The sequence below is a fragment of the Podarcis vaucheri genome, assembly GCF_965113315.1.
Source record: "Podarcis vaucheri genome assembly, chromosome: 1".
Classification (NCBI taxonomy): Eukaryota; Metazoa; Chordata; class Lepidosauria; order Squamata; family Lacertidae; genus Podarcis; species Podarcis vaucheri.
The window spans coordinates 46084194-46111132 of record NC_138759.1 but is presented as its reverse complement, the minus strand read 5'-3'; the positions used below and the strand labels follow the sequence as shown (position 1 = coordinate 46111132).

General features: G+C 47.5%; 1 protein-coding gene across 5 annotated transcripts in view; it reads left to right on the top strand.

The window, feature by feature from the left end:
- Positions 1–6874: 6874 nt before the first annotated feature.
- Positions 6875–26939, top strand: part of LOC309541732 (cytosolic phospholipase A2 epsilon-like) — a gene marked incomplete at its 5' end in the record, with an annotated part of 44060 nt that continues 23995 nt past the window's right edge. For 2 of the 5 annotated variants that reach the window (XM_082239933.1, XM_082239934.1), the window contains 8 exons: positions 6875–7039; positions 12696–12768; positions 15711–15847; positions 17016–17144; positions 21641–21681; positions 22342–22384; positions 23803–23860; positions 25568–25710. In XM_082239933.1, coding sequence (XP_082096059.1) covers positions 7010–7039; positions 12696–12768; positions 15711–15847; positions 17016–17144; positions 21641–21681; positions 22342–22384; positions 23803–23860; positions 25568–25710 — 654 coding nt within the window. Of the gene's footprint in view, positions 7092–12689; positions 12769–15710; positions 15848–17015; positions 17145–21640; positions 21682–22341; positions 22385–23802; positions 23861–25567; positions 25711–26939 lie in introns of those variants that run through there. The other 3 variants (XM_082239936.1, XM_082239935.1, XM_082239937.1) reach the window with 3 other exon arrangements.

The window sequence follows — 26939 nt, the reverse complement described above, 5'->3', positions numbered from 1 at the left end:
CAGCCACCCTGTCAGGCCTGCTGGAGGCGGTGGCCGGCTGGGCCTTGGAGTTCCCTAACCTATTGGTATTGGGAGACTTCAACTTCCACGCTGATGCCACTCCCTCCTCACAGGCTCTGGACCTGGTGTCTTCCATGGCGACACTAGGGCTCTCCCAGTTTGTTTCGGGCCCCACACATCAAGCAGGCCACACGCTGGATTTGATCTTTGGCGCCGGTATAGATGTGATCATGTCTCCTTCGATGAAGGTGCCATGGTCTGATCACTACGCTCTGAAAGCCAGGATTGACTTTCCACCCCCACCCTGCTTAGGTGGCGAGCCGATTTGGGCTCGCCCGCAGAGGCTGATGGACCCTGATAGATTCCGTCAAGCCTTGCGGGACCTTTCTCCCCCTGGCGACTCATTGACTGAGCTTGTTGAGGGCTGGAATACCCAGCTCCTGGCAGCCATCGATGAGATCGCACCTAAGCGCCCTCTGCGACCCCGCAGAAACCGGGCTCCCTGGTTTACCGAGGACCTTCGGAAAATGAAGCGGGACCTCAGACGGCTAGAGCGAGTATGGCGGGGTGCCCGTGACGGAGCCTCAAGAACATCTTATAGGGTTTTTATGAAAACCTATGAGATGGCAGTGAAGGCCGCTAAGAAGTCTTACTTCTCGGCCTCCATTGCATCCGCTAGCTCTCGCCCGGCGCAATTATTTAGTATAATTCGGTCTTTAACGTCCCTTGAAGGACAGCCAAATTTAAATAACAATCTGACATACAGCTGTGAGGCATTTGCGAGCTTCTTTGCAGAGAAGGTCCTGTTGCTCCGCCATGACCTCCCTGCCAATTTGGATACAATAAAGGAACTGGAGGCCCCTCGACTGTCCTCGGGTCCAGTATTGGACCACTTTGACTGGATATCTCCAGCCGATGTGGACAGATTCCTCCAAGCTGGAAAGCCCACCACCTGTCCTCTTGACCCGTGCCCGTCATGGCTGATTAGAGTGTGTCCAGACGAGGTGCGGGCCCCCCTGGGGGATATCATCAATTTGTCCCTTGGCACCGGGATATTCCCAGGGGAACTGAAGGAGGCGGTGGTGCGTCCGCTCTTAAAGAAAACATCACTAGATCCCTTAGATCTATCCAATTACCGCCCGGTCTCGAATCTTCCATTCCTGGGTAAGGTGATTGAGAGAGCGGTTGCTGAACAGCTTGGTAGGTTCCTGGATGAAACATCTGCTTTGGATCCATTCCAGTCCGGCTTCCGTGCTGGTCATGGGACCGAGACGGCTCTGGTCGCCCTAACAGATGATCTCCGCAGGCAGCTGGATCGAGGCGGGTCGGGGCTGCTGATTCTTCTAGATCTGTCAGCAGCCTTTGACATGGTCGATCACGAACTCCTGGACCACCGCCTTGCCGACGTGGGGATCCAGGGCACAGTCCTTCAATGGCTGTGCTCGTTTCTCTCTGATCGGGGACAGAGGGTGGTGCTTGGGGGGGAATTGTCATCACGTCACTCCTTGGTGTGTGGAGTACCTCAGGGTGCGATTCTCTCCCCAATGCTTTTTAACATCTTTATGCGCCCCCTCTCCCAGCTTGTCCGGAGTTTTGGGCTGGGTTGCCATCAGTATGCTGATGACACCCAACTCTATCTGTTGATGGATGGCCATCCTAACTCGGCCCCAGACACACTGACCAGATGTCTGGAAGCTGTGGCTGGATGGTTACGTGGGAGCCGGTTGAAGTTAAATCCTTCGAAGACAGAGGTCCTCTGGCTGGGGCGGGACGATATGGGATCGAGGGGGCAACTCCCATCTCTTGCGGGGGTGCAATTAGTGCCAGCACCGTCCGTTAAGAGTTTGGGTGTAATCTTCGATACCTCCCTCTCTATGGAGGCGCAAATTACAGCTATAACAAAGGTGGCATTTTTCCATCTCCGCCAAGCTAAGCAGTTGGCCCCTTATCTCTCTCGCCCTGACCTAGCCACTGTGATCCATGCGACGGTCACCTCCAGACTGGATTATTGTAACTCGCTCTACGTGGGGCTGCCCTTGAGACTGACCCAGAAACTCCAGCGGGTGCAGAATGCCGCGGCGAGACTCCTTATGGGGTCTTCGCTGCGAGATCACATTCATCCAGTACTATACCAGCTGCACTGGCTCCCGGTGGAGTACAGGATCAGGTTTAAGGTGCTGGTTTTAACCTTTAAAGCCCTATACGGCCTAGGACCCTCGTACCTACGGGACCGCCTCTCCTGGTATGCCCCACAGAGAAACCTACGGTCTGCAAATAATAACATCCTCAAGGTCCCAGGCCTCAGAGAGGTTAGGCTGGCCTCAACTAGAGCCAGGGCCTTCTCGGCTGCGGCTCCAACCTGGTGGAATGCTCTGTCACAAGAGACTAGGGCCCTGCGGGACCTGACATCTTTCCGCAGGGCCTGCAAGACAGAGTTGTTCCGCCAGGCCTTTGGTCAGGGCGCAGCCTGACTCCCTCCTCTGGCAACCTGCACAGAATTTTGCTTAATCGGTTGCCATCAATTTGATTTTAACTAATTTTTATAATGAAATATTTTTAGAATGTATGATTATTTGATTGTTTATTTGATTGTTGTTAGCCACCCTGAGCCCGGCTCAGCTGGGGAGGGCGGGATATAAATAAAATTTATTATTATTATTATTTATTATTACTCTGCCAATTAAGCCAGCCACTGAGATGCCAAAAAAAAGTCTGAGTGGAAGAAGGATTAACATCTAAGTTGGTATGTTGGAACGGAACGGAAAGGGGGGGGGATAAGCCTCTCCTACTATTGTACTCCTACTATTGTACAAGCTGGATTTCGAAGGGGCAGAGGAACCAGAGACCAAATTGCAAACATGCGCTGGATTATGGAGAAAGCTAGAGAGTTCCAGAAAGACATATACTTCTGCTTCATTGACTATGCAAAAGCCTTTGACTGTGTCGACCACAGCAAACTATGGCAAGTTCTTAAAAAAATGGGAGTGCCTGATCACCTCATCTGTCTCCTGAGAAATCTCTATGTGGGACAAGAAGCTACAGTTAGAACTGGATATGGAACAACTGATTGGTTCAAAATTGGGAAAGGAGTACGACAAGGCTGTATATTGTCTCCCTGCTTATTTAACTTATATGCAGAATTCATCATGCGAAAGGCTGGGCTGGATGAATCCCAAGCTAGAATTAAGATTGCTGGAAGAAACATCAACAACCTCAGATATGCAGATGACACAACCTTGATGGCAGAAAGTGAGGAGGAATTAAAGAACCTTTTAATGAGGGTGAAAGAGGAGAGTGCAAAATATGGTCTGAAGCTCAACATCAAAAAAACGAAGATCATGGCCACTGGGCCCATCACCTACTGGCAAATAGAAGGGGAAGAAATGGAGGCAGTGAGAGATTTTATTGGTTATCTCCCGCTTGGACTACTGCAATGCGCTCTACGTGGGGCTACCTTTGAAGGTGACCCGGAAACTACAACTAATCCAGAATGCAGCAGCCAGACTGGTGACTGGGAACAGCCGCCGAGACCATATAACACCGGTCTTGAAAGACCTACATTGGCTCCCAGTACGTTTCCGAGCACAATTCAAAGTGTTGGTGCTGACCTTTAAAGCCCTAAATGGCCTCGGTCCAGTATACCTGAAGGAGCGTCTCCACCTCCATCGTTCTACCCGGACACTGAGGTCCAGCACCGAGGGCCTTCTGGTGGTTCCCTCACTGCGAGAAGCCAAGTTACAGGGAACCAGGCAGAGGGCCTTCTTCGTAGTGGCACCCGGCCTGTGGAACGCCCTCCCACCAGATGTCAAAGAGAACAACAACTACCAGAGTTTTAGAAGACATCTGAAGGCAGCCCTGTTTAGGGAAGCTTTTAATGTTTGATGTATCATAGTATTTTAATATTCTTTTGGAAGCCGCCCAGAGTGGCTGGGGAAACCCAGCCAGATGGGCGGGGTATAAATAATAAATTATTATTATTATTATTATTATTATTATTTTACTTTCCTGGGCTCCATGATCACTGCAAACGGTGACAGCTGTCACGAAATTAAAAGACGCCGGCTTCTTGGGAGAAAAGCAATGACAAACCTAGACAGCATCTTAAAAAGCAGAGACATCACCTTGCCAACAAAGGTCCGTATAGTTAAAGCCATGGTGATGTATGGAAGTGAGAGCTGGACCATAAAGAAGGCTGATCGCCGAAGAATTGATGCTTTTGAATTATGGTGCTGGAGGAGACTCTTGAGAGTCCCATGGACTGCAAGAAGATCAAACCTATCCATTCTTAAGGAAATCAGCCCTGAGTGCTCACTGGAAGGACAGATCGTGAAGCTGAGACTCCAATACTTTGGCCACCTCATGAGAAGAGAAGACTCCCTGGAAAAGACCCTGATGTTGGGAAAGATGGAGGGCACAAGGAGAAGGGGACAATAGAGGATGAGATGGTTGGACAGTGTTCTCGAAGTTACGAACATGAGTTTGACCAAACTGCGGGAGGCAGTGGAAGACGGGAGTGCCTGGCGTGCTCTGGTCCATGGGGTCACAAAGAGTCGGACACAACTAAACAACAACTATTGTCCTTTGCTTCATTATAAGTTGGCTCCTATGGGTGGGAGTCAATCACATACTGGTAAACTTAGGTTGTACAATTAAAGTTTACGGGGAGGTCTTGTGCAGCAAATTCAATTCCCCCTAATATTTGCCTTTTTGAAATAAAGGAAATCAGTTGGGAAATACAGTGGAAAGTGTGACAAAACACTCTGATACAGCATTGTCCAGCTGATGGGGGGGGGGGATCAGAATGAATAAACAGAAGCACCTTGAGTCAAAACTACAAGCAAACACAGCAGTTATGTAAAACAACAATTAAGGTAAAAAGAAGTTGTGCCAAGTCTGATTTTAGAAATCTCCAGGTATGCCTACTGGTACTGTGGCTCAGGCACAAGTGAGAACAAAACAAGTGATGTGATTTTAACCAGGTATTATGTTTCAAAGTCACATCAACCTGTGATGCACTTCCACACATAGATAATTTTGCTGTGATATTACTCAAAAGGCTGAAGGCAAAACAGATTGTGAGCCATCTCTGCCTTCTCCATCATGTGTCTAAACTCTCCTTTCCAATTCCTGTGACCCGGGATGACTTTGTTATAACCACTCTTTTCAAATTAGCTTTTAAAAGTAAGCTGTAATTGCAATTGCTTGCATGTCTAGAGAACACACTATGTCTCTATTGTGGTATTTGAGGTGCCCAAAACCTGTTATACAGGTATTATCAGATGAATCTGAAGCAGGTGATTCTTCTAATTTTGAAGTTATTGTGCATGCAGAAGTCAAACTCAGATTGGTACATCATCTTCCACACACTCAGTTCTTTGGCCTTGTGATCTGAATGATTAACAAACCCTACTTCTCTAGTTTCATGTAGAATTTGCCAACTGCCCACTCTCCAAATGTACACCTATTTGTTCTTATGTCCTCCTCACTTTAGTAGCTCCTAGTCAGCCAGGACGTAGGTGTGTTTCAGTTAATTACATAGCATGTTCTCCCTGAAGGAGAGGACATGTTGCGGTGGGGTCCGCTGAGTCACCCCTCTGTTGCCAGACAGGGTGGCCCAAACTGACCCCAGGCAATTGATGGGGATGGGGAGGGAGGCTATAGGGAAATAAACAACTATCTGACTTTTAGAAGACATCTGAAGGCAACCCTGTTTAGAGAAGTTTTTAATGTTTGCTGTTTTGTTGTGTTTTTAATATTCTGTTGGGAGCCACCCAGAATGGCTGGGGAAACCCAGCCGAATGGGAAGGGTATAAATAATAAATTATTATTATAAGACTGGAATTAAGAGATTCCTTCCTCCTGCCTGGCACATGCATACAGATACTTTGACATGGAAAGATGACCATCCAGCAAGGGAGATCCATGCATAGAGCCTGGGGAGGTGTGCATTTATAGCATCGGGTGGCGCTGTGGGTAAAATCACAGAGCCTAGGACTTGCCGATCAGAAGGTCAGCGGTTCGAATCCCCGTAACGGGGTGAGCTCCCGTTGCTCAGTCCCTGCTCCTGCCAACCTAGTAGTTCAAAAGCATGTCAAAGTGCAAGTAGATAAATAGGTACCGCTCCAGCGGGAAGGTAAATGGCGTTTCCATGCGCTGTTCTTGTTCGCCAGAAGCGGCTTAGTCATGCTGGCCACATGACCCAAAAGCTGGAAGCTGGCTCCCTCGGCCAATGAAGCGAGATGAGCGCCGCAACCCCAGAGTCATCTGCGACTGGACCTAATGGTCAGAGGTCCCTTTACCTTTACCTTTTTACGTGACTAACAATGTTCATCCTTCCAGACCCTGCTGCTCAGAGCCAGTATGGCATAGTGGTTAGAGAGTTAGAATAGGATCTAGGGTTCAAATCCTCACTCCACCATGAAGTTCACTGGGGAGCCTTGAACCACTTGCCAACTCTCAGTCTAACTTACCTCACAGGGTTGTAAGGGTGATATGGAGATGGAGAGAGCCACCTTGAGTTTCTTGGAGGAAAGGTGGCATATAAGAGACATGCAATAATAAACAAATATAATTAAATAAAAAGGACAGCTCTTGAGGACATAGTTTCAGCCAGTTTAACCCGGGAGAGAGGACATTCATTTCTGATCCAAATCTGTGTTAGGAAAACACATGCATATTGTATTTCAAAAGAAAACTGGAGGGTGGAGGGAGATGCAATAGCGTAGTTTAGAAGGAAAAGGAACACCTGTTCTTAGCAACTTCATTGCACCAGCTCTAGCACATTTAAAGACACTTCACGCTGACTCTTGTTCCGCGTAACAACGGAGGTGGGAGGGAATATTTTTTTGTTTCTGAAACGAGAGGGTGTGTGGCTCTGAATCACTTTTGAAACAGGCGTTTATCCACCTCTGCCAGTTTAAAGCCTGAAAAATGTGTGTGAATATTTACAGTCTTATCCTTGGCTCCATCGAGAACATTTAGCCTGCACAAACTTGCACGGAAAACAATAATGGAAGCATGTGGAAGTTTATCACATCTGGTAAGTGTCATGGGTATTCCGGTTCAGATAGGCGGAGCAAAAAGCAGATTGTGTATGTTCTTTTCATAGAATAGAATCATAGAATCATAGAGTTGGAAGAGACCACAAGGGCCATCGAGTCCAACCCCCTGCCAAGCAGGAAACACCATCAGAGCACTCCTGACATATGGTTGTCAAGCCTCTGCTTAAAGACCTCCAAAGAGGTCTTTCATTATAAAATTGTGGTGCATCTGTTGTTGTTTGTTAGCATATACGCACTACAAAATGACATTGGTTTTGTACCAATTAACTAGGGAATGACAGCAGGAGAAACTTGTTGTGCTCACATTCTCCTGCATGGTGTTCTATAGGCATGTTTCATTATGGGATGCTGGTCTTTGGTCTGATTCAGCAGGGCTCTTCTTATGGCTGAGGATTCTGTTCCATGAGTCTTTCCCTGCCCCCCAAATTACAGTTTACAATATTCCTTGGGGGACAGAAAATGATTGTTCAACCAATTCATGCTTTAAGTCGCAAGGTATTTCACAGTGAAGATGCTTGTTTTTATTTTGGTTCTTTTGTCTTTGTTCTTTTTAGTTTTTATTGTATTTTCTTTGAATAGTGGGGCAGCTGCTCAGCTCAATCAGGAGGACACGAGACTCTTAATCTCAGGTTTGTGGGTTTGAGCCCTTTGATGGGCAAAAAGATTACTGTATTGGCAGCGGGTTGGAGTAGATGACCCTCGTGGTCCCTTCCAAACATTTGATTCTGTGATTTTGTTATCTTTAAAGTCATTAGCAGTCTAGGCATTGTGTGTGAAAGGGTGGGATACAAATCATAAATAAATTAGGATAGTGGGGAATGGGCCCCCCCCCCCCCCCGTGGATAGAAAATACGTAAAGTATTGGCTTTGAGTGTGGCATTTAAACTGCTAAATGGTCTGAGCCTAGGATGCCAGAAGCAGGATCTCCTCTGTGTAGACCATTCTAGCTTTGAGATCTTTTTTCTAGATGACATCAAAAAGAAGAAAAATTCAGAGGCTGTTTTCTAGAACATTTTAGAAGAGTGGGGAGGAGAAAGACTACATACACAACATACATTTAAAGCACTCCTGCAAAAGAAAAAAAAAAGAATCCTGTGAAGGCAGCCCTGTTTAGGGAAGTTTTCATTATTTAATGCTGTATTGTTTTTAACACTCGATTGGAAGCCGCCCAGAGTGGCTGGGGAAACTCAGTCAGATGGGCAGGGTATGAATAATATATTAGTAGTAGTAGTAGTAGTAGTAGTAGTAGTAGTACCACCCATGTGTTTACACATTGGGGCATGTGAACCTGCTAGCTGCCGCCCCTTCTCTTGTCTTGGGAGGCCATCGCAGAGCAGCAACATTCGTGAGGCTTCTCTTTCCTGTCGCAAGCCCTCAGCTGCAACGCAAGAGAGGAGGGTCAGCACCGAAACTCCCTGGCCAGGCCCTCCACGATCCTCCAGAGAGGCAGGCGGGCAGGCAGGCGGGTACTTGATGAAATGGGATCCTGCATATTTAAGAGCCCCTTTGTCTCTGAAACATCCTAAAGCAGTGGCGGGTTTGTCCCACATCGTCGAGTGCTGTGTGCAGTTGAGGAAAGATGGAATGGGGCGGGGTGAGAGAGTGTGGCTCCACATGGTGCTCTTCCCTGAGGTGGAGATGGAACCTGGCGAGGCAGGGGGCGCGCACAAGAGGATTAGCATGCGTGCCAAACAGTGCTGTACTGTTACTCACGGTAACAGTAAAAGGGAGGTCTGGGAGGAAGAGGGGGGTGAGGAGTGAGGAGGAAGAACAAGAGTGAGCTCCCTTTGCTCTGATGAACAGAGGAGGGCCGGATCCCCAGTGTCTGTTTGCTTCAAAGTTCAAGGAGGCCCTCGCGCTAAAGGGGGCCGGTGCTAACGTTGCTACCTCACAGACTCAGATCGGCTCCCCGCAGCAGCCATGAGTGGGCTGCCTGGCATGATGTTCAGATGCATGTAGCGTCCTTGTCACAAGGGAGTGCTTGTGTGGGACAGTTAGTTGAGGAAGAGGGAAAGGGGCCATGTTTAATTTGGGTGCTGCCTTTCTCTTTAAGTTAAAAAACAAAAAAAACCCTGGCTATTCTGCCAAATTTAAAAAATCCACCTGGACAGAAATTTTAGCCCTGAAAAAGAGGACATGTCCAGGAAAAAACGGACACACGGCAACCCTAATTGATGAAAATATATGAGTGAAACGTAGTGGCAACAATTTCAAACCAAGGACTATTTGTTGTTGCGCTTGCCCTGGTCAAAGATGTTTCAAAAACGTTATTTTGAATTATGCCGATGGGAACAAATAGCAAAGATCTGTTGAGTAAAATTACACTTTTATTTGCACTTGCCACTCCTGCGTCTTACTCTAAATGCTAGCAATTTTATAATTATTTCATAATTGAGGCACTAGTCGTTCCTAAGTGCAACAAGTGGATACACTTTCTTCTTAGCAGGGACTTGGAGCTTATCCACCCTTACCTTTCCTGGAGGCTTCCCAGGCACAGTCCATGCTTTAAAGCTCCCTATTTGAGAGCTCTTTTTAGTGCTGAATCAAAGTAATCCACAGAAAACCCAAATTGCCATTTGTTGTGTGGGTTTTTGCAATAAGTGCTCTGGGGCAAAGAAAAGAGCTTTACAGCACAGACCTGTGCCAGAAAAGCATGGGGCAAAATGTAAGTGTGGGTAAGCCCTCAGACTACGGGCACTTCAATCCTATTCCGCACTAGTAAAGGCCGGACAGCCCCGTGGTTTTCCATTGATCTGAGGGCAATGAAACAATCGTTGAGATGGCTAGAGCGCCGGTGGCGGATAACTTATTCCGAATCTGACCGGACACAGGTTAGAGCTCAACGTCGAGCCTACCAAGTGGCGATAGCGATGGCGAAGAAGAATTTCTTCACCGCCTCTATTGCATCTGCAGAAAACAGCAGCAGGAGAACCACTTTTTCAGGTGGTTCATAATTTAGCGGAACCACCTGCAACATCGGGGCCCAGTATGGGCCACATGATCTCCTGCAATGATTTTGCAAAGTTTTTTGCAGATAAAATCGCTCAGATTCGGGAAGAAGTAGACTCCACCGTGGGAGCAGGGCTGGGGCAGGAGAGTGCTAGAGTCCTGTCTAGTCAAATTGCGTGGGATCAATTCCAATCTGTTACCTCCGAGGATGTGGACAGGCTGCTTGGACGAGTGAAACCAACCACCTGTCTCCTGGATCCTTGCCCATCCTGGCTTATAAAAGCTAGCCGGGAAGGACTGGGCGATGGGCTTCGTGGGGTGGTGAATGCTTCCCTCCGTGAGGGAGCCTTCCCAGACCTGCTGAAAGAGGCGGTTATTAAACCGCTTCTTAAAAAAACATCTTTAGATGCGGCCACGATGGCCAACTATCGCCCAGTCTCAAATCTTCCATTCCTGGGCAAGGTGATTGAGCGAGTGGTTGCCGAGCAACTCCAGGCACGCCTGGAAGAAGCGGACCATTTGGATCCCTTCCAGACGGGATTCAGGCCTCATCATGGGACTGAAACTGCCTTGGTCGCACTGGTTGATGATCTCCGGCGGGCTAGGGACAAAGGTGAGAGCTGTTTCCTAGTTCTCCTGGATCTCTCAGCGGTGTTTGATACCATCGACCATAGCATCCTTCTGGACCGTCTTGAGGGGCTGGGAGCTGGGGGCACTGTTATACGGTGGTTCCGCTCCTTCCTCCTGGGCCGTGTTCAGAAAGTGGTGGCGGGGGATGAGTGTTCAGACCCCTGGGCTCTCACTTGTGGGGTGCCTCAGGGCTCTGTCCTCTCCCCCATGCTTTTCAACATCTACATGCAGCCGCTGGGAGAGATCATCAGGAGGTTTGGGCTGGGTGTTCATCAGTATGCGGATGATACCCAGCTCTACCTCTCTTTTAAATCAGAACCAGTGAAGGCGGTGAAGGTCCTGCGTGAGTGTCTGGAGGCGGTTAGAGGATGGATGGCGGCTAACAGATTGAGGTTGAATCCTGACAAGACAGAAGTACTGTTTTGGGGGGACAGGAGGAGGGCAGGTGTGGAGGATTCCCTGGTCCTGAATGGGGTAACTGTGCCCCTGAAGGACCAGGTGCGCAGCCTGGGAGTCATTTTGGACTCACAGCTGTCCATAGAGGCACAGGTCAAATCTGTGTCCAGGGCAGCTGTTTACCAGCTCCATCTGGTACGTAGGCTGAGACCCTATCTGCCTGCGGACTGTCTCGCCAGAGTGGTGCATGCTCTGGTTATCTCCCGCTTGGACTACTGCAATGCACTCTACGTGGGGCTACCTTTGAAGGTGACTCGGAAACTACAACTAATCCAGAATGCGGCAGCTAGACTGGTGACTGGGAGCGGCCGCCGAGACCATATAACACCGGTCTTGAAAGACCTACATTGGCTCCCAGTACATTTCCCAGCACAATTCAAGGTGTTGGTGCTGACCTTTAAAGCCCTAAACGGCCTCGGTCCAGTATACCAGAAGGAGCGTCTCCACCCCCATCATTCTACCCGGACACTGAGGTCCAGCACCGAGGGCCTTCTGGCGGTTCCCTCATTGTGAGAAGCAAAGCTACAGGGAACCAGGCAGAGGGCCTTCTCGGTAGTGGCGCCCGCCCTGTGGAACGCCCTTCCAGCAGATGTCAAAGCGATAAACAACTACCTGACATTCAGAAGACATCTTAAGGCAGCCCTCTTTAGGGAAGTTTTTAACGTGTGATATTTTACTGTATTTTTGGTTTTTATGGAAGCCGCCCAGAGTGGCTGGGGAGGCCCAGCCAGATGGGCGGGGTATAAATAATAAATTATTATTATTATTATTATTATTATTATTATTCTGTGCATTACAATCTAGGGGAAGAAAATTACTTACATGTAATCCCCAGTTGTATAGGAAAATTTGCTCTCATGAGCAGGGCTCTCGTCTCCTAGGGGTGAGATTTCTACAGCCTAGCTCAGGGGTAGGTTGCATCATGATCTCCAGCTGTTCTTGGATTCAAACACCCAACATGGCCAATGAATGATGGGAATTATAGTCCAACAACATCGGAAGGGAACCATGTTGTGTGCAATAGCTGCCTTCAAATATCTGAAAAGGTGTCAACCACTAAGTAGGTGGAGTGAGATTTGTCTTCTATTGCTCCAGGGCAGGACTAGAAAGATCTGTCAGGTATTGCAAGAAAGTCAATTTCAGCTTAACATTACAAGAGGCTTCTTAACAGTAAAAGCTGTCCAGCAGTGGAACAGACTGGGGACATGGCTAGAAGCTGGAGGAGATCCAATATTGAGAGGATTGGCCTGGATGACTTCGAGGGTCCCTTCGACTCTATGATTCACCCCCAGAACTGTAGACAAAACTATGCCCAAACCATTCACTGTTCAAGATAACTCACATCCAATGCCCCACTTCCTTGCATTGGTGTACATACCTGCTCTCAGAATACATTGGATGAGACCATTAATGTTTATACCATTGAATTCTAAAATTAGCCAGAGATGGGGCAGTTGTATGCTTCCCCCAATAGCCATTAAGCACACTTTAATAGTCGTCTATGGTTTTCGCCTGCTCAGTTCTTCTTTCCTCATCACTTTGATTCCCTGCTTTCAATCCACATTTTCATGTTGACTTTTGTACACGATTTGCATGCAGGTAGAAACATCACCTTGTTGTCTGCTTAGTGTAAGAGTGATCAGAGCAAAGAATCTCCGGCGAGCAGATACCCGTAAGTAGCTTTCCTATTCCTTTGTGGTGGGCTGGAATGCAATGAGACTATGGTGCCCAGTAAGGCTTTCACAGGCCAGTCTTTTACAGTGGTACCTCAGGTTACAGACACTTCAGGTTACAGACTCCACTAACTCAGGAATAGTACCTCGGGTTTAGAACTTTGCTTCAGGATGAGAACAGAAATCATGCGGCGGCAGCAGGAGGCCCCATTAGCTAAAGTGGTACTTCAGTTTCAGGTTAAGAACGGACCTCTGGAACCAATTAAGTTCTTAACCAGAGGTACCACTGTACAGTGGTACCTCGCAAGACGAACGCCTCGCAAGACGGAAAACCCGCTAGACGAAAGGGTTTTCCGTTTTGGAGGCGCTTCGCAAGACGAATTTCCCTATGGGCTTGCTTCGCAAGACGACAGCCCATAGGGAAATATCCGGGACAGCGGGGAAGCTCAGCGCGTCTTCCCCACTGTCCTCGGACCTCCTCCGAAGCCGGGCGGTGGGGTGGGAACGCCTCCTCCCGCCGCCGCCGGGCTTCGGAACGTTCCCCACTGTCCTCGGACCTCCTCCGAAGCCGGGCGGTGGGGTGGGAACGCCTCCTCCCGCCGCCGCCGGGCTTCGGAACGCTGCTCCGAAGCCGGGCGGCGGGGCGGGAACACCTTCTGAAGGCGGGCAGGGGCGAAAGTCTTTGTCCCCCCTGCCTGCCTTCCCAGGGGCTTTTAAATCGCCCCGGACAGCGGAGAAGTCCTCCGCTGTCCCGGGGCGATTTTAAAATGCCGCCCGCCAGCATTTTAAGATCGCCCAGACAGCGGAGAAGTCCTCCGCTGTCCCGGGGTTTTTTAAAATGCTGGGGGTGGGAAGAAAAGCCCTTGTCCCCCCCCCAGCCTTCAGAAGAGGTCCGGGGACAGACTGTCCCCGGACCTGGTCTGAAGGCGGTTTCCCTAGGAACGCATTAATTGATTTTCAATGCATTCCTATCGGAAACCGTGCATCGCAAGACGAAAAACTCGCAAGACGAAGAGACTTGCGGAACGAATTAATTTCGTCTTGCGAGGCACCACTGTACTGAAAAGGAAAAGGCAATTACCCTGACCCATGGCCATGCTGGCTGGGGCTGATGGGAACTGGAGTCCAACAACTTTCCAACAGCCACTGGTTCCTCATCCCTGTGTTGGAATATTGATACTGGACATTTCACTTAATATGATGTTGTGAATTTTCTACAAATTCTGATTAACTAAATCTGCATGTTGCACTTTAAATAATCAGGGATAATAGGAGGTGTAATACATGGAAAGAAGCAGAAGTCCCTGTAAACAAAGAATGGATACAAAAACCTATGGACTATGTAGAAATGGTGGAACCTACTTGAAGAATAAGAAATCAAAATAACAAACTTTTTATAAAAGAATGGAAATGGTTTATTGAATATTTGCAGATAAATTGTAAACAGATAAAAACATTAGCAGGATTACATATTGTAATAACCTGCAGTTTTATAAGAGTATATATTTACAGTAGATAATTAAATGAGCAAGTTAAATGAATTTGGATCTGCAGAAGATATAAAAAAATAAATTTAAGGAATCGCAGAAAGAAAGGGAAGGAAGTCAAATTTTGAAATGTTAAATGAATTGTAAAATAAATAAAATGTATAAATTTGAAAAGTATAAATAAAAAAACCTATAAAAAGGAGTTGTAATACAGTGACATCTGGAAGGCCACAGAATCCCGACCCGTGTTCAAACAGAGAATTTTTTGAAAGGATATTTGCCAACATTGGGTATGAATTAATTCTGTACAGATATCAGCCCAATGCACAAAGTGATATATATATATATGAGTGATATATATACAGTGGTACCCCGCAAGACAAACGCCTCGCAAGACGGAAAACCCGCTAGACGAAAGGGTTTTCCGTTTTGGAGGCGCTTCGCAAAACGAATTTCCCTATGGGCTTGCTTCGCAAGACAAAAGCCCATAGGGAAATCTCCGGGACAGCGGGGAAGCGCAGCGCGTCTTCCCCACTGTCCTCGGACCTCCTCCGAAGGCTGGCGGTGGGGCGGAGAGACCTCCTCCCGCCGCCAGCCTTCGGAAGCCTGCTCCAAAGCCTGGCGGTGGGGCGGAAAGACCTCCTCCCGCTGCCAGCCTTCAGAAGGATGCTCCGAAGCCTGGCGGCGGGAGGAGGGCTCTCTGCCCCACCGCCAGCCTTTGGAAGGCTGCTCTGAAGGCTGGCGGCAGGAGGAGGTCTTTCCGCCCCATCGCCAGCCTTCAGAAGGCTGCCCTGAAGACTTGCGGTGGGAGGAGGGTTTTCCTTCCCACTGCCAACATTCAGAATGCCGTTCTGAATGTTGGCGGTGGGGAGGAAAAACCCTCCTCCCACCGCAAGCCCCGGGAACAGAGGAGAAGCACTGTGCCCCTTCCCCTCTGTTCCCGTACCTGTCCTGAAGGCTTGCGGTGAGGAGAAAAGCCCTTCTCCGCACCGCCAGCCTGGCAAGCAGTTTCCATAGGAACGCATTAATTGATTTTCAATGCATTCCTATGGGAAACCGTGCTTCGCAAGACGAAAAACTCGCAAGAAGAAAAAACTTGCGGAACGAATTAATTTTGTCTTGCGAGGCACCACTGTATATTTAAAAAATAGTTGCAAGGTATACAGTGGTACCTCGGGTTACATACACTTCACGTTACATACATTTCAGGTTACAGACTCCGCTAACCCAGAAATAGTACCTTGGGTTAAGAACTTTGCTTCAGGATGAGAACAGAAATCGTGCTCCAGTGGTGCGGCAGCAGCAGGAGGCCCCATTAGCTAAAGTGGTGCTTCAAGTTAAGAACAGTTTCAGGTTAAGAATGGACCTCCGGAGCGAATTAAATACGTAACCTGAGGTACCACTGTATTATATCAGCTATCACACAGTTAAAGTGCTACTTTCTCTCCCAACAGTAAGCCATACTGATTGCTATTTGACCCTATGGCTGCCAACGGCTTCTTCTGAAAGGTTCCAGACAAAGACTGTTCAAAATTCTAAAGACCCAGTCTGGAACGAAACTTTCCATTTCATGGTCCAGAGCAAAGTGAAGGTCAGAAACTGATGGTCACTCCTTGTTGGTATATCATAATCTCACTGAAAGTGATTTCTTGTGAATTTGAAACGTGCCTTGATTTGTAGAAGATCACCAGCTCACAGAACTGAGCAGTAGAGTTCCAATGTTAGTGTCATGACACAACTTGCACAATAGGGCAGTTGGTGTTGCTATGCCTGTTGTGGCTTTGCGCCGATTCTAATATATGCATACAGTCCTTTACAAATCCTATTGTATGTGAATGATTGCTTCTTTGAAAGAATCATCAGTCTTCTCCCTAATGTGTGAGTTTTCCATGTGCAGGGAAATTTGGATGCATGGATGATTTCAGATGAGCAGTCGCTCATGCACATAGGCTCACATAAATATTTGAATTTGCTTCCAGGACTGATTTAAATTTGACAGTAGCCCTAAACAGTGGTGGAGCTTCATGCTCCGGCACTGGGGGTCGGAGAGCAGGCAGGGGCGGGGCTCGCATGCGTCCTGGGGGCATGGCGCGCCGCCGCAGGGGCATGGCGCATGTCCTGGGGGTGTGGCGCCCAGCGCAGGCGGGGTGGCAGCCATGATGGCACCCCACTGGGATCATGCTGCGGGGGCAGTGCACTCCCCCCGCACTCCTCTTCCTCTGCCAGTGGCCCTAAAGAAGATCCCAAAAGTACTTATTCAGGTTATGCACACAGTTGGTTTAACATTTAAAATCTTCATCCCACGCACTGGCTACATGCATGAAATGTCTACACAACTTCATCGTACATCATTAGTGCAAGACTGTTGCATATGAATGGGATGAGTCACTACATAGGGAGATTCCACCTTACATGATTGCCACCTCATTTAGAACAGTCCTTAGATATGCCATAGGTCAAGTGGGGAAGGTGTGGGTCAGCAGTTTCCCAAGGTCCAAAGACCACAGAAGCAATGATGCTGTTGATGGAATACATGCCTATTTTTGAAAGGGCAGGGAATTGAAGGTAAATGTACCCCATGCCTAATTTATATTCCCAATTATCCAACTCTTTTCTAAATTGAACATGTTTGGCCTCTTCTTGCATGGAATTCCATGCCATTGTAAAATGTTTTCCTTTTCGGTCTGGGGTATACAGAACTGTAGAAAAGCTGTACAGTTCTTTTAGCATTTATTTATAGGTCTTTTCTCTCCTATCAGAACATGCTGGAGCTGGGTGTCTTCGATGAGGATGTCTGCCAAGATGAACAACTTTTCACTATTCGCTTTGACATAGCTGGACTCCCACCAAATGAAAAAGTGCTCTTGTCCTTTAAGTCCAATCCAAAGGTCTGTATAAGCAGAAAGAATGTTTAACAGGGCAATCCTATGCATGTTCACTCAGAAGTTCAGTAAAAAATTAGTCACCAATAAGCTGGTTTAGCCCAATGAGAAAGGAAGTACCGTATTTTTCGCACTATAGGACGCACTTTTTCCCCTCCAAAAATGAAGGGGAAATGTGTGTGCGTCCTATGGTGCGAATGCAGGCTTTTGCTGAAGCCTGGAGAGCGAGAGGGGTCCGTGCGCACCGACCCCTCTCGCTCTCCAGGCTTCAGGAAGCTATCCCAAGTCTTGCAAGCCGGGCGGGATGTCCCGCGGGCTCGCAAGGCTTGCGGGCAGCAGCCTGCACCCAAAAGCTGGGGACAGCGGGGAGGCACAGAGCCGCCACCCCGCTATTCCCCGACCTGATCTGGAGGCTGGCGGGGGGAGAAGCAAGCCTGCTTCTCCCCCCCACCATCCCCACAACCTCCAGATCAGGTCGGGGAAAAGCGGGATGGTGGCGCTCCGCCATCGCGCTATTCCCCGACCTGATCTGGAGGCTGGGGGAGGGAGAAGCAAGCCTGCTTCTCCCCCCCCCACCATCCCCACAACCTCCAGATCAGGTCGGGGAAAAGCGGGATGGCGGCGCTCCGCCATCCCGCTATTCCCCGACCTGATCTGGAGGCTGGGGGGGGGAGAAGCAAGCCTGCTTCTCCCCCCCACCATCCCCACAACCTCCAGATCAGGTCGGGGAAAAGCGGGATAGCGGCGCTCCGCCATCCCGCTATTCCCCGACCTGATCTGGAGGCTGGGGGAGGGAGAAGCAAGCCTGCTTCTCCCCCCCACCATCCCCACAACCTCCAGATCAGGTCGGGGAAAAGCGGGATGGCGGCGCTCCGCCATCCCGCTATTCCCCGACCTGATCTGGAGCCTGGGGGGGGGGAGAAGCAAGCCTGCTTCTCCCCCCCACCATCCCCACAACCTCCAGATCAGGTCGGGGAAAAGCGGGATGGCGGCGCTCCGCCATCCCGCTATTCCCCGACCTGATCTGGAGGCTGGGGGAGGGAGAAGCAAGCCTGCTTCTCCCCCCCACCATCCCCACAACCTCCAGATCAGGTCGGGGAAAAGCGGGATGGCGGCGCTCCGCCATCCCGCTATTCCCCGACCTGATCTGGAGGCTGGGGGGGAGCCTCCAGGCTTCAGGAGAGCCCCACCGCCAGCCCCACAAGCTCGGGGGACAGCGGGAGAGGCGCAGCGCGCCCTTCCCGCTGTCCCCCGACTTGTCTAGAAGGCTGGCGGGGGGAGAAGACTGCTCCTCCCCGTCGCCAGCCCCGCAAACTCGGGGGACAGCGGGAGAGGCGCAGCGCGCCTTTGCCGCTGTCCCCCGACTTGTCTAGAAGACTGGCGGGGGGAGAAGCCTGCTCCTCCCCGTCGCCAGCCCTGCAAACTCGGGGGACAGCGGGAGAGGCGCAGCGCGCCTTTGCCGCTGTCCCCCGACTTGTCTAGAAGACTGGCGGGGAGAGAAGCCTGCTCCTCCCCGTCGCCAGCCCCGCAAACTCGGGGGACAGCGGGAGAGGCGCAGCGCGCTTTTGCCGCTGTCCCCCGACTTGTCTAGAAGACTGGCGGGGGGAGAAGCCTGCTCCTCCCCGTCGCCAGCCCCGCAAACTCGGGGGACAGCGGGAGAGGCGCAGCGCGCCTTTGCCGCTGTACCCCGACTTGTCTAGAAGGCTGGCGGAGGAAGAAGCCTGCTCCTCCCCTTCGCCAGCCCTGCAAACTCGGGGGACAGCGGGAGAGGCGCAGCGCGCCATCCCGCTGTCTCCCGACATGGTTTGGAGGCTGGCGGAAGGCTTCCTCCTCCCCCAGTCCCACAAGCTCCCAGAGCGATGCCAAAGCTGCGCGCAGCTTCGGCATGGCTCTGGGTCCCGTTCTGGGGGAGGGGGAAGCTCGGGCTTCCCCGCCCCAGCCCCGCGCCTGGCGGGGGGGGGATAATTTTTTTTTTGCCTTTATTCCCCCCCCACATCTAGGTGCGTCCTATGGACCGGTGCGTCCAATAGTCCGAAAAATACGGTATTATTATTAAGTGGAACTTGTTTCTGAGTAAACATGTTTAAGATTGTACTGTGATGTGAATAGTATTTGTTGCCTGAAATGTCTAAGTTCCAGAATTCACAATCTTGATAGGTAATTAAGTAAAATAACTTAGCTGTAACGTGTGTATTATTTAGGGATAGGGGGGATTTTGATTTGGTTCTTGTTTTAGTATGAACCCACCTAATTGGCACTTTGCGTGGACAGGCGGAGTCCCCAGATCCCGAGCGGTCCCCCCATCATGTGGAATAACGACTCAAGACAACGTGCTATGGGATTAAATTGGCCACAACTTTATTAAATTTCAAATGTGGGTAGACCTTGGCTCAGGCATTGGGCGTTTTCCCTCCCCAGTCCCCAGCCGGGGACCTAGGGAGCATCAGGGTTATCCAGTGTGTGTGGCGGGGATGGGCCGGCTCTGGAGAACATATGTTCAAGCAGAGATAGCCGCCCCCGTTAAACCGCCGCCACAGGGGACAGCAATGACGACCTTTCAGCGTACGGTCAAAGCCTCCCTTCAGAAACCCCTTTAACGGGGAACCCTGGTATCGCTGCCGCAAAGAAGAAGATGGACTAAAGGATTCCGCCCAAGGCCTGATACCACCAAAGTTGTGACGTTTTGCTACGGGAAAGGCGAAACCTGCCAATGCAGGGAAATTCCTTTCCGGCCCTTTAACAGCGACCTTAACGTAGCAGCGCCTGCATACCTGTGAAGAAAAGTTAACCTGCAAAACCTGTGAAGAAAAGTTAACCTGCAAAATAAGACATTAACAGAGGGTGGGTAGGGTGGGAGAAGCTCTGGAGCCAAGTGAGGATTCCCAGGTAAGATCCTCCCTCTATTGTGTGGGCAGGTAATCCCTCCCTACCCGGCCTGGTCTCCTTGGCAACGCTTCCCCCAGGTGGGATTGGACAACTGACTGAGGTAGGCGGAGACCTCCAGGTATCCCACCTGAGGGAAGGCGAAGCCAAGCCTATGCTGTTGGAGCCGCTCCAGATCTAGGGGCTGCACGCGTCCACGCAAAGGGCGCCCCCCGTTTTAAGCAGGGAGCAGTCATTCTGAAACAATACTTGAACCAAAATGCACCTATCCTTTGAAATTCACACTTCTCTGAATTTTGTGAATCAGTTCTCCAGTAAGATATTGATGCAGAAATGTGCATATAGGTAAAGGGGGCATAAAAATGCCTATATTTGTGAAAATAATGTACAAAAATATGTATAATGGGAGAAATCATACAAAATGCTGAAAAAATGTCAACGCTGACAAATTTTCAGCAACGAAAAATCACAGGATAATACAGAAATGGGGCAAAGTAAACATAAGAGTTTCTCATGTTTATGAACAGGTGCACATCCATATCTGTACTACATGTAGTTTGGTTTTATAGTGCTCTCTTGCAATACAAATGCAAAACACACACACACACACAAAACCCATTGCCCCCATCCAGCTCTGGTACCATTCACATGGAAGTTGGCTCTCCTAGCTGGATGAGAAACAGTTTTTCAAGCAAGATGAGGTACATGCAGTTTTCTTCTTTAATCCAGAGTCTTGTGCTGTATGCATGTATACCTTTAAAGAAGCTAAATTTCCAGCTATCAGCTGTTCAGGAGAGGAAACTGGATTCAGTACTTCATCCACCACAGCTCTCCTTCCCCAACAAGAACTGATAGATAGATTTGGGCCTTGGCGATCAGGGAAGTTCAGGGGTGCATAGTACTAAATAAAATATGTGTTTGTGGGAGGAGGGGTTTATCTTGTATTTTTATCTTGTGAACCACACTGAGATCTTTTGATGAAGATCAAAATCTAATAAATCTAATAAAATGACAACAACAACAACAACATACTAGCCAAAGTAACCCATGGGAAATTTAAACTGATTTTAATGGAACTAGGTTGCACCTAAAAAGTTGGTGAGAAAGGAAACATTGTCAAACTAAAGAATTTTGGTATATAGAAAATAAATGGTGATCAAAAGAGGAAAACATGATTATAATTCCCATGCCTTTTCCCAACCTCATCATTCCCCCTTCTAATTTTCCATGACAACTGTCATACGTGTGGCTATAAGGAATTGCTGACAGTATATGTCAGGTCTCACTAGTCTGCAGTTACATACAGTGGTACCTTGGTTTTCAGACATAATCTGTTCTGGAAGACCGTTCGAGTTCTGAAACGTTCAAAAGCCAAGGCACAAAGGGCGGTCTGCAAATTTAATAGAGAAAATTTGGGGGGGGGACCCCAGTGGAAGCCATTCAACTTCTGAGGTGCGTTCAAAAACAGAAGCATTTACTTCCAGGTTTTCGGTGTTTGAAAACCAAAACGTTCGACTTCCAAGACGTTCAAAAACCAAGGTACCACTGTATTTTGTAGTCTAGCAGTGCAGAGTCTGTTATTAAAAGGGTTTAATTCACTGACCACCCTCTTATTTCAGGATCAGGAGGAGCTGGAGGTGGAATTTGAGTTGCGAAACAGGTGAGTAAATTCAGATACTACAGATTACTTAAAGCAACATGCCTTACCCTTCTGATAACCACAATGTAAATCCATAAAAATGAGTTAATTATTAGAACTCAGGGAACATTGTCAACATTTCTCCCAATGACAGCAAAAGAATCATGTATTAATGCTCCAGGCCTGGCCAGCATTTTGACAAAGCCCCATAAGAAATGCTGTATTTTTTAATTTCCTAGGCTACAACAGCAAAGCTATGGTATCTGGTATGGGGAAGGAGAATCAAAAGCAGAGAAGTTGTCAAATTCAAAGCCTTACTGAGCTCATGCCAGCAGACTGGAAAGTCAAGTCAAGTAACCTTTATTGGCATCACATAGGAACATTCAGAATACAAACAGAATAAATAGGCCAGTGTGATCTCGTCGCCATTTCAACAGTACAGGACTGGAAAGTGTATTTTTCTTTATTTTTTTTCTCCTTCTGCCAGCGTTGAAAATAAAAAAATTGTCTGAAGGGAAAATAAGTATGGCGGCAAACTTGCCCTCACACCATTCAAGGACCCCTCTTGCTCTCTCTGCTGTTGAACACTGACAGCACCTCATCAATAGTTCCATTTTCAAGAGGAACATAAACATTTTATTACATGAATGTATATTCATTTATATTCCATTTATTTTTCAGCTTGAGTGTTCCTGAAACCATTGTTACGAATGGAACTCTTGTGGTAATTTTGTTATTTTCTGTCTGCTTTCTTGTACTTTAGATATATAGTGCAAGGGAAACAAAGAGATTATAAATTATATCAAAATTAATGAATTATTATATACTCTCTGAGACAGGAATAGTATAAAACTGAACATAATTTTCCTACTGAGCCATCAGACATCTTCTCCTGTATGGGATGCTTAATTACTTGAGCGTTCAGTTGAAGTTATCATGACCTTTCCAGGCATGTGATAAACCCTATGGATACTTATTTCTGGAATAAGTCCAGTAGAAAGAGGTCTGTTGCAGCCCTAGTAAAAATATATAATCTGAGAAACGGGTTACTAAATGTGACAATATATTGATAAATCCAACCATTATTTTTAATCCAGTCAAGTGTGGGTAATATGTCATTGGTCATTCCTGATAAATTTACTGTCCATTTGGATTTGAGCCTGACTGAATAGGTCCCAGCAGAACCCAGCTTAGCCCTATTGGATGTATTCCCTGTTTCTTTAACCACAGACATTGGGTTTTTGTTCCTTTGAGAATTTAAAATATGGGCAAATATAAATACCATCCATAATACATTTGTCTGTTCTTCATGGATTGAGGTTCTGAAATTAAACATTCCATAAAAATTGTGATCCAGGTGGCAAGCCTATGGCCACAACTTTCTTACTTGCTTCCTTTTTAAAAAAATGCTCTTCTTGTTAAAAAAAATTAAATCAATACATTGGATCCAAACTAAGTTGTGTGTGTGTGGGCTCATTAATTTCAATGAGTTTGGTTGTAAATTGCTTTGGGTTGCCTTGGGCAAGATGAAGCAACTAACAAATTTAATAAATAATAATAATTTTTAAATGGGTTTAATTAAGTGGCGCTGTGGTGTAAACCACTGAGCCTAGAGCTTGCCGATCAGAAGGTTGGCGGTTTGAATCCCCGCGATGGGGTGAGCTCCCATTTTTCGGTCAACTCCTGCTCACCTAGCACTTCGAAAGCACGTCAAAGTGCAAGTAGATAAATAGGTACCGCTTCAGCGGGAAGGTAAATGGCATTTCCGTGCGCTGCTCTGGTTTGCCAGAAGCGGCTTAGTTATGCTGGCCGCATGACCCGGAAGCTGTCTGCAGACAAACGCCTGCTCCCTCGGCCTGTAAAGCGAGATGAGCGCCGCAACCTCAGAGTCGTCTGCGACTGGTACCTTTACTTTTACCTTTAAGTCTGAATTGTAATCAAACACTATATAAAATTATTTCAGAATCCTTGTTTTTTCTGTACTGTACTGTATTTGTGTTTCAGTCATTCAATTTTGAAAGGGATTGATTATTATGCCCCCCCTCCAAATGCTAACTTTTATATGGCGAAGAAAGTAATAAAAGGAGGTTTCAACTAGATTCTAAACTTGCAATGTTCTTCTGTCTTCTTGTATGCCTACAGGCTCGTGAAGTTTGTTGTTTGGAATTTGAAGTAGAGAAGAAAAAAAGACAGAAATCAAGTAAGATTTTCATCATAGTAATAATGTTTTCAACTAGTTTTCAACTAGTAATAATTATTTTGAAGAATGTTTAAAATGAATTAACACCATTGTTTTAAATATATAGAATGCCTAGTAAAACTTACCTAATCTTATATAAAGCCTAGTTCTCTTAAGTTGATATTTCTTCATACTGTATCTTTCATCAATATATTCTGATCATTACATTTCTCCTTCATTAGCCACATCATACACTCCAACTTTTGCAAGGCTAATATATCCCATACATATTTCTCTTGATCCAGCAAGGGAGCTTTGTATATAGAGGCTGTGTGCGAATGAAGATTCACCTCTAAGACTACAAACCTATGCACACTTACTTGAGATCAAGTCCCACTGAACTCATTGACACCTCTGAGCAGTGCTTTTTTATGGTGGTACGCATACCCCTAAACATTTTGTGAATCCAAGTTTGGCCTCACTGAGGGGCAGTATTTCAATACAGTGGTGCCCCGCAAGACGAATGCCTCGCAAGATGAAAAACTCGCTAGACGAAAGGGTTTTCTGGTTTTTGAGCTGCTTCGCAAGACGAATTTCCCTATGGGCTTGCTTCGCAAGACAAAAACATCTTGCAAGTTTGTTTCCTTTTTCTTAACACCGTTAATACAGTTGCGACTTGACTTCGAGGAGCAACTCATAGAACGCGGTGTGGTAGCCTTTTTTGAGGTTTTTGAAGACTTTGGTGATTTTTGAAGCTTTTCCAAAACTTTTCCGACACCGTGCTTCGCAAGACGAAAAATTCGCTAGATGAAAAAACTCGTGGAATGAATTAATTTCGTCTTGTGAGGCACCACTGTATGCGTAGGAAAATGAGAGTACCCCTGAACATTATTTTTTTTAGAGAAAAAGCACTGCCTCTGAGTATACATGGAGAGGATTGTGCTGTGAATGTGCCTTTGCATTCAAAGGGTATTGCTCACCTCCTGGGTGAACGAATATTTATGATGGATGGGAATGCAATGAGCAAGGCAAATTCAATAAGGAGCTGTATATATATTTCACTGTTCATATTTGATTTCCTCAAAAGTATAGTCTTTGTTCTGAGTCTTGTTGTTTAGTCGTTTAGTCGTGTCTGACTCTTTGTGACCCCATGGACTAGAGCACGCCAGGCACTCCTGTCTTCCACTGCCTCCCGCAGTTTAGTCAAACTCATGCTGGTAGCTTCGAGAACACTGTCCAACCATCTCGTCCTCTGTTGTCCCCTTCTCCTTGTGCCCTCCATCTTTCCCAACATCAGGGTCTTTTCCAGGGAGTCTCCTCTTCTCATGAGGTGGCCAAAGTATTGGAGCCTCAGCTTCACGATCTGTCCTTCCAGTGAGCACTCAGGGCTGATTTCCTTAAGAATGGATAGGTTTGATCTTCTTGCAGTCCATGGGACTCTCAAGAGTCTCCTCCAGCACCATAATTCAAAAGCATAAATTCTTCGGCGATCAGCCTTCTTTATGGTCCAGCTTTCACTTCCATACATCACTACTGGCAAAACCATAGCTGAGTCTTATCATGGTGCAATAACAAGGCCAAGTTAACTAACGGAGCAAGTAATATATAAATTAGTGATGTGGATGCCATTAAGAAATCTGATTTTTGCAGAGGCCCACTTTGAGTTTAGCACAAAAAGTTATTGCAAGCAACAGACCTGACATGAACATTTTTCCTTCTTTCTTTCAGAAGGTGAACTATCCCTTATGATGAAAGGATCCCATGAAGGACACCAGGAGCTTAGTTCAGGCCAGTCCTCATTCCACTATGCCAAATATAAGCACCCGACAATGGATGTTAAACTACCGAAGAAGGATCTAGATTATGCCTTTGTACGTTATTCATCAGCCGAACACTAAGGGCTTATCCAGTTGTCCCACTCTTTCTGGGCCTGCACTTAAAATCTCTGTGTCTGAGTGGTTTTGTGTTTTTGTTTGCTTGTTTGTTTGTTTGTTTGTTTGTTTGTTTTGCCCCAGAGCTTTCCCCCATTATAACCTGCAATGGAGCAAACATCCATTCAGATTTTACATGGATTGCCATTGCTCCAACTGAGCTTTAAAGAGTGGGTTTTAATGGGGAAAGCTCCAGAGCATAAAAACAGGGGGAGATGTGCTTGAACATGGAGCTTTAAAGCTCAGACCATGCCTAGAAAGAGAGGAGGAATTGTAAGTGTGCATAAACTCTAATGATAAAAAGGTTCCTTTTTTCATTTATGTTTTATTTCCGGGGGGGGGGGGCAGGGGATTAATTGTGAAAGCCACTCTGAGAATATATATCATGTGTTGTCAGGGAACTGACATCAGAGCGAGAGGCGAAGGAGAGGCTCCCAGATTCTGCGGGCGAAGGACCCAGCACCAGGGGGAGAAGCAGCTCGGTAGAGGAGGAAGGAAATCAGCGCAACACCAGGGATAAAGGGGGGCTAATGGGGGAAGCGGAGGGAGAGATCCGGGATTCTTCTCTGGAGATCAGTGAGGAGAGCACAGGCCCTCCACCACCCACGCCCTCCCTGCGCAGAAGACTCCCGCGCAGTGAGAGGAGGAGGCGACTGGGAGTCAGACAGCTTCTATGCTGGAAAAGGTTTAAGAAACGCCCACAGACAGATACTGCTAGCGACTGAGACAGCCATGTGGAGATGGGCTGTGCAGTCAGAACGGTTTAACCAAGGCAATTAAGCCCCAGAAAGGCGGCAGTTTACGCACGAGTAACTCATACCCATTACATGTGTATACTAAAGGGAGAAGCATACAGTTTTTTAAAAATAAAAAGATACGGATGAGCGGACTTCCCCCAACCCTCCGGAGCAGAATATAAAGGTGTGCAGGAAGATGCTGAAGGGTGGGGTCGCCATATTTCAAACAGTGAAAATCCAGACAGAAAAGTTGTTGAGCACTGCCGACATGGGCTGCCATATGGATTTTCCCGGACATTTTACCAATTTTCGCCCAGCCACTGTATGGCCACCCTACTGGAGGGAGAAGTGGAAACTGAAATCCTGTTCCATAAGTGGAAGTTCTTTCTCCTCAGGTGCAAACAGCATTGGATAAAATCCTAGACATGCAAC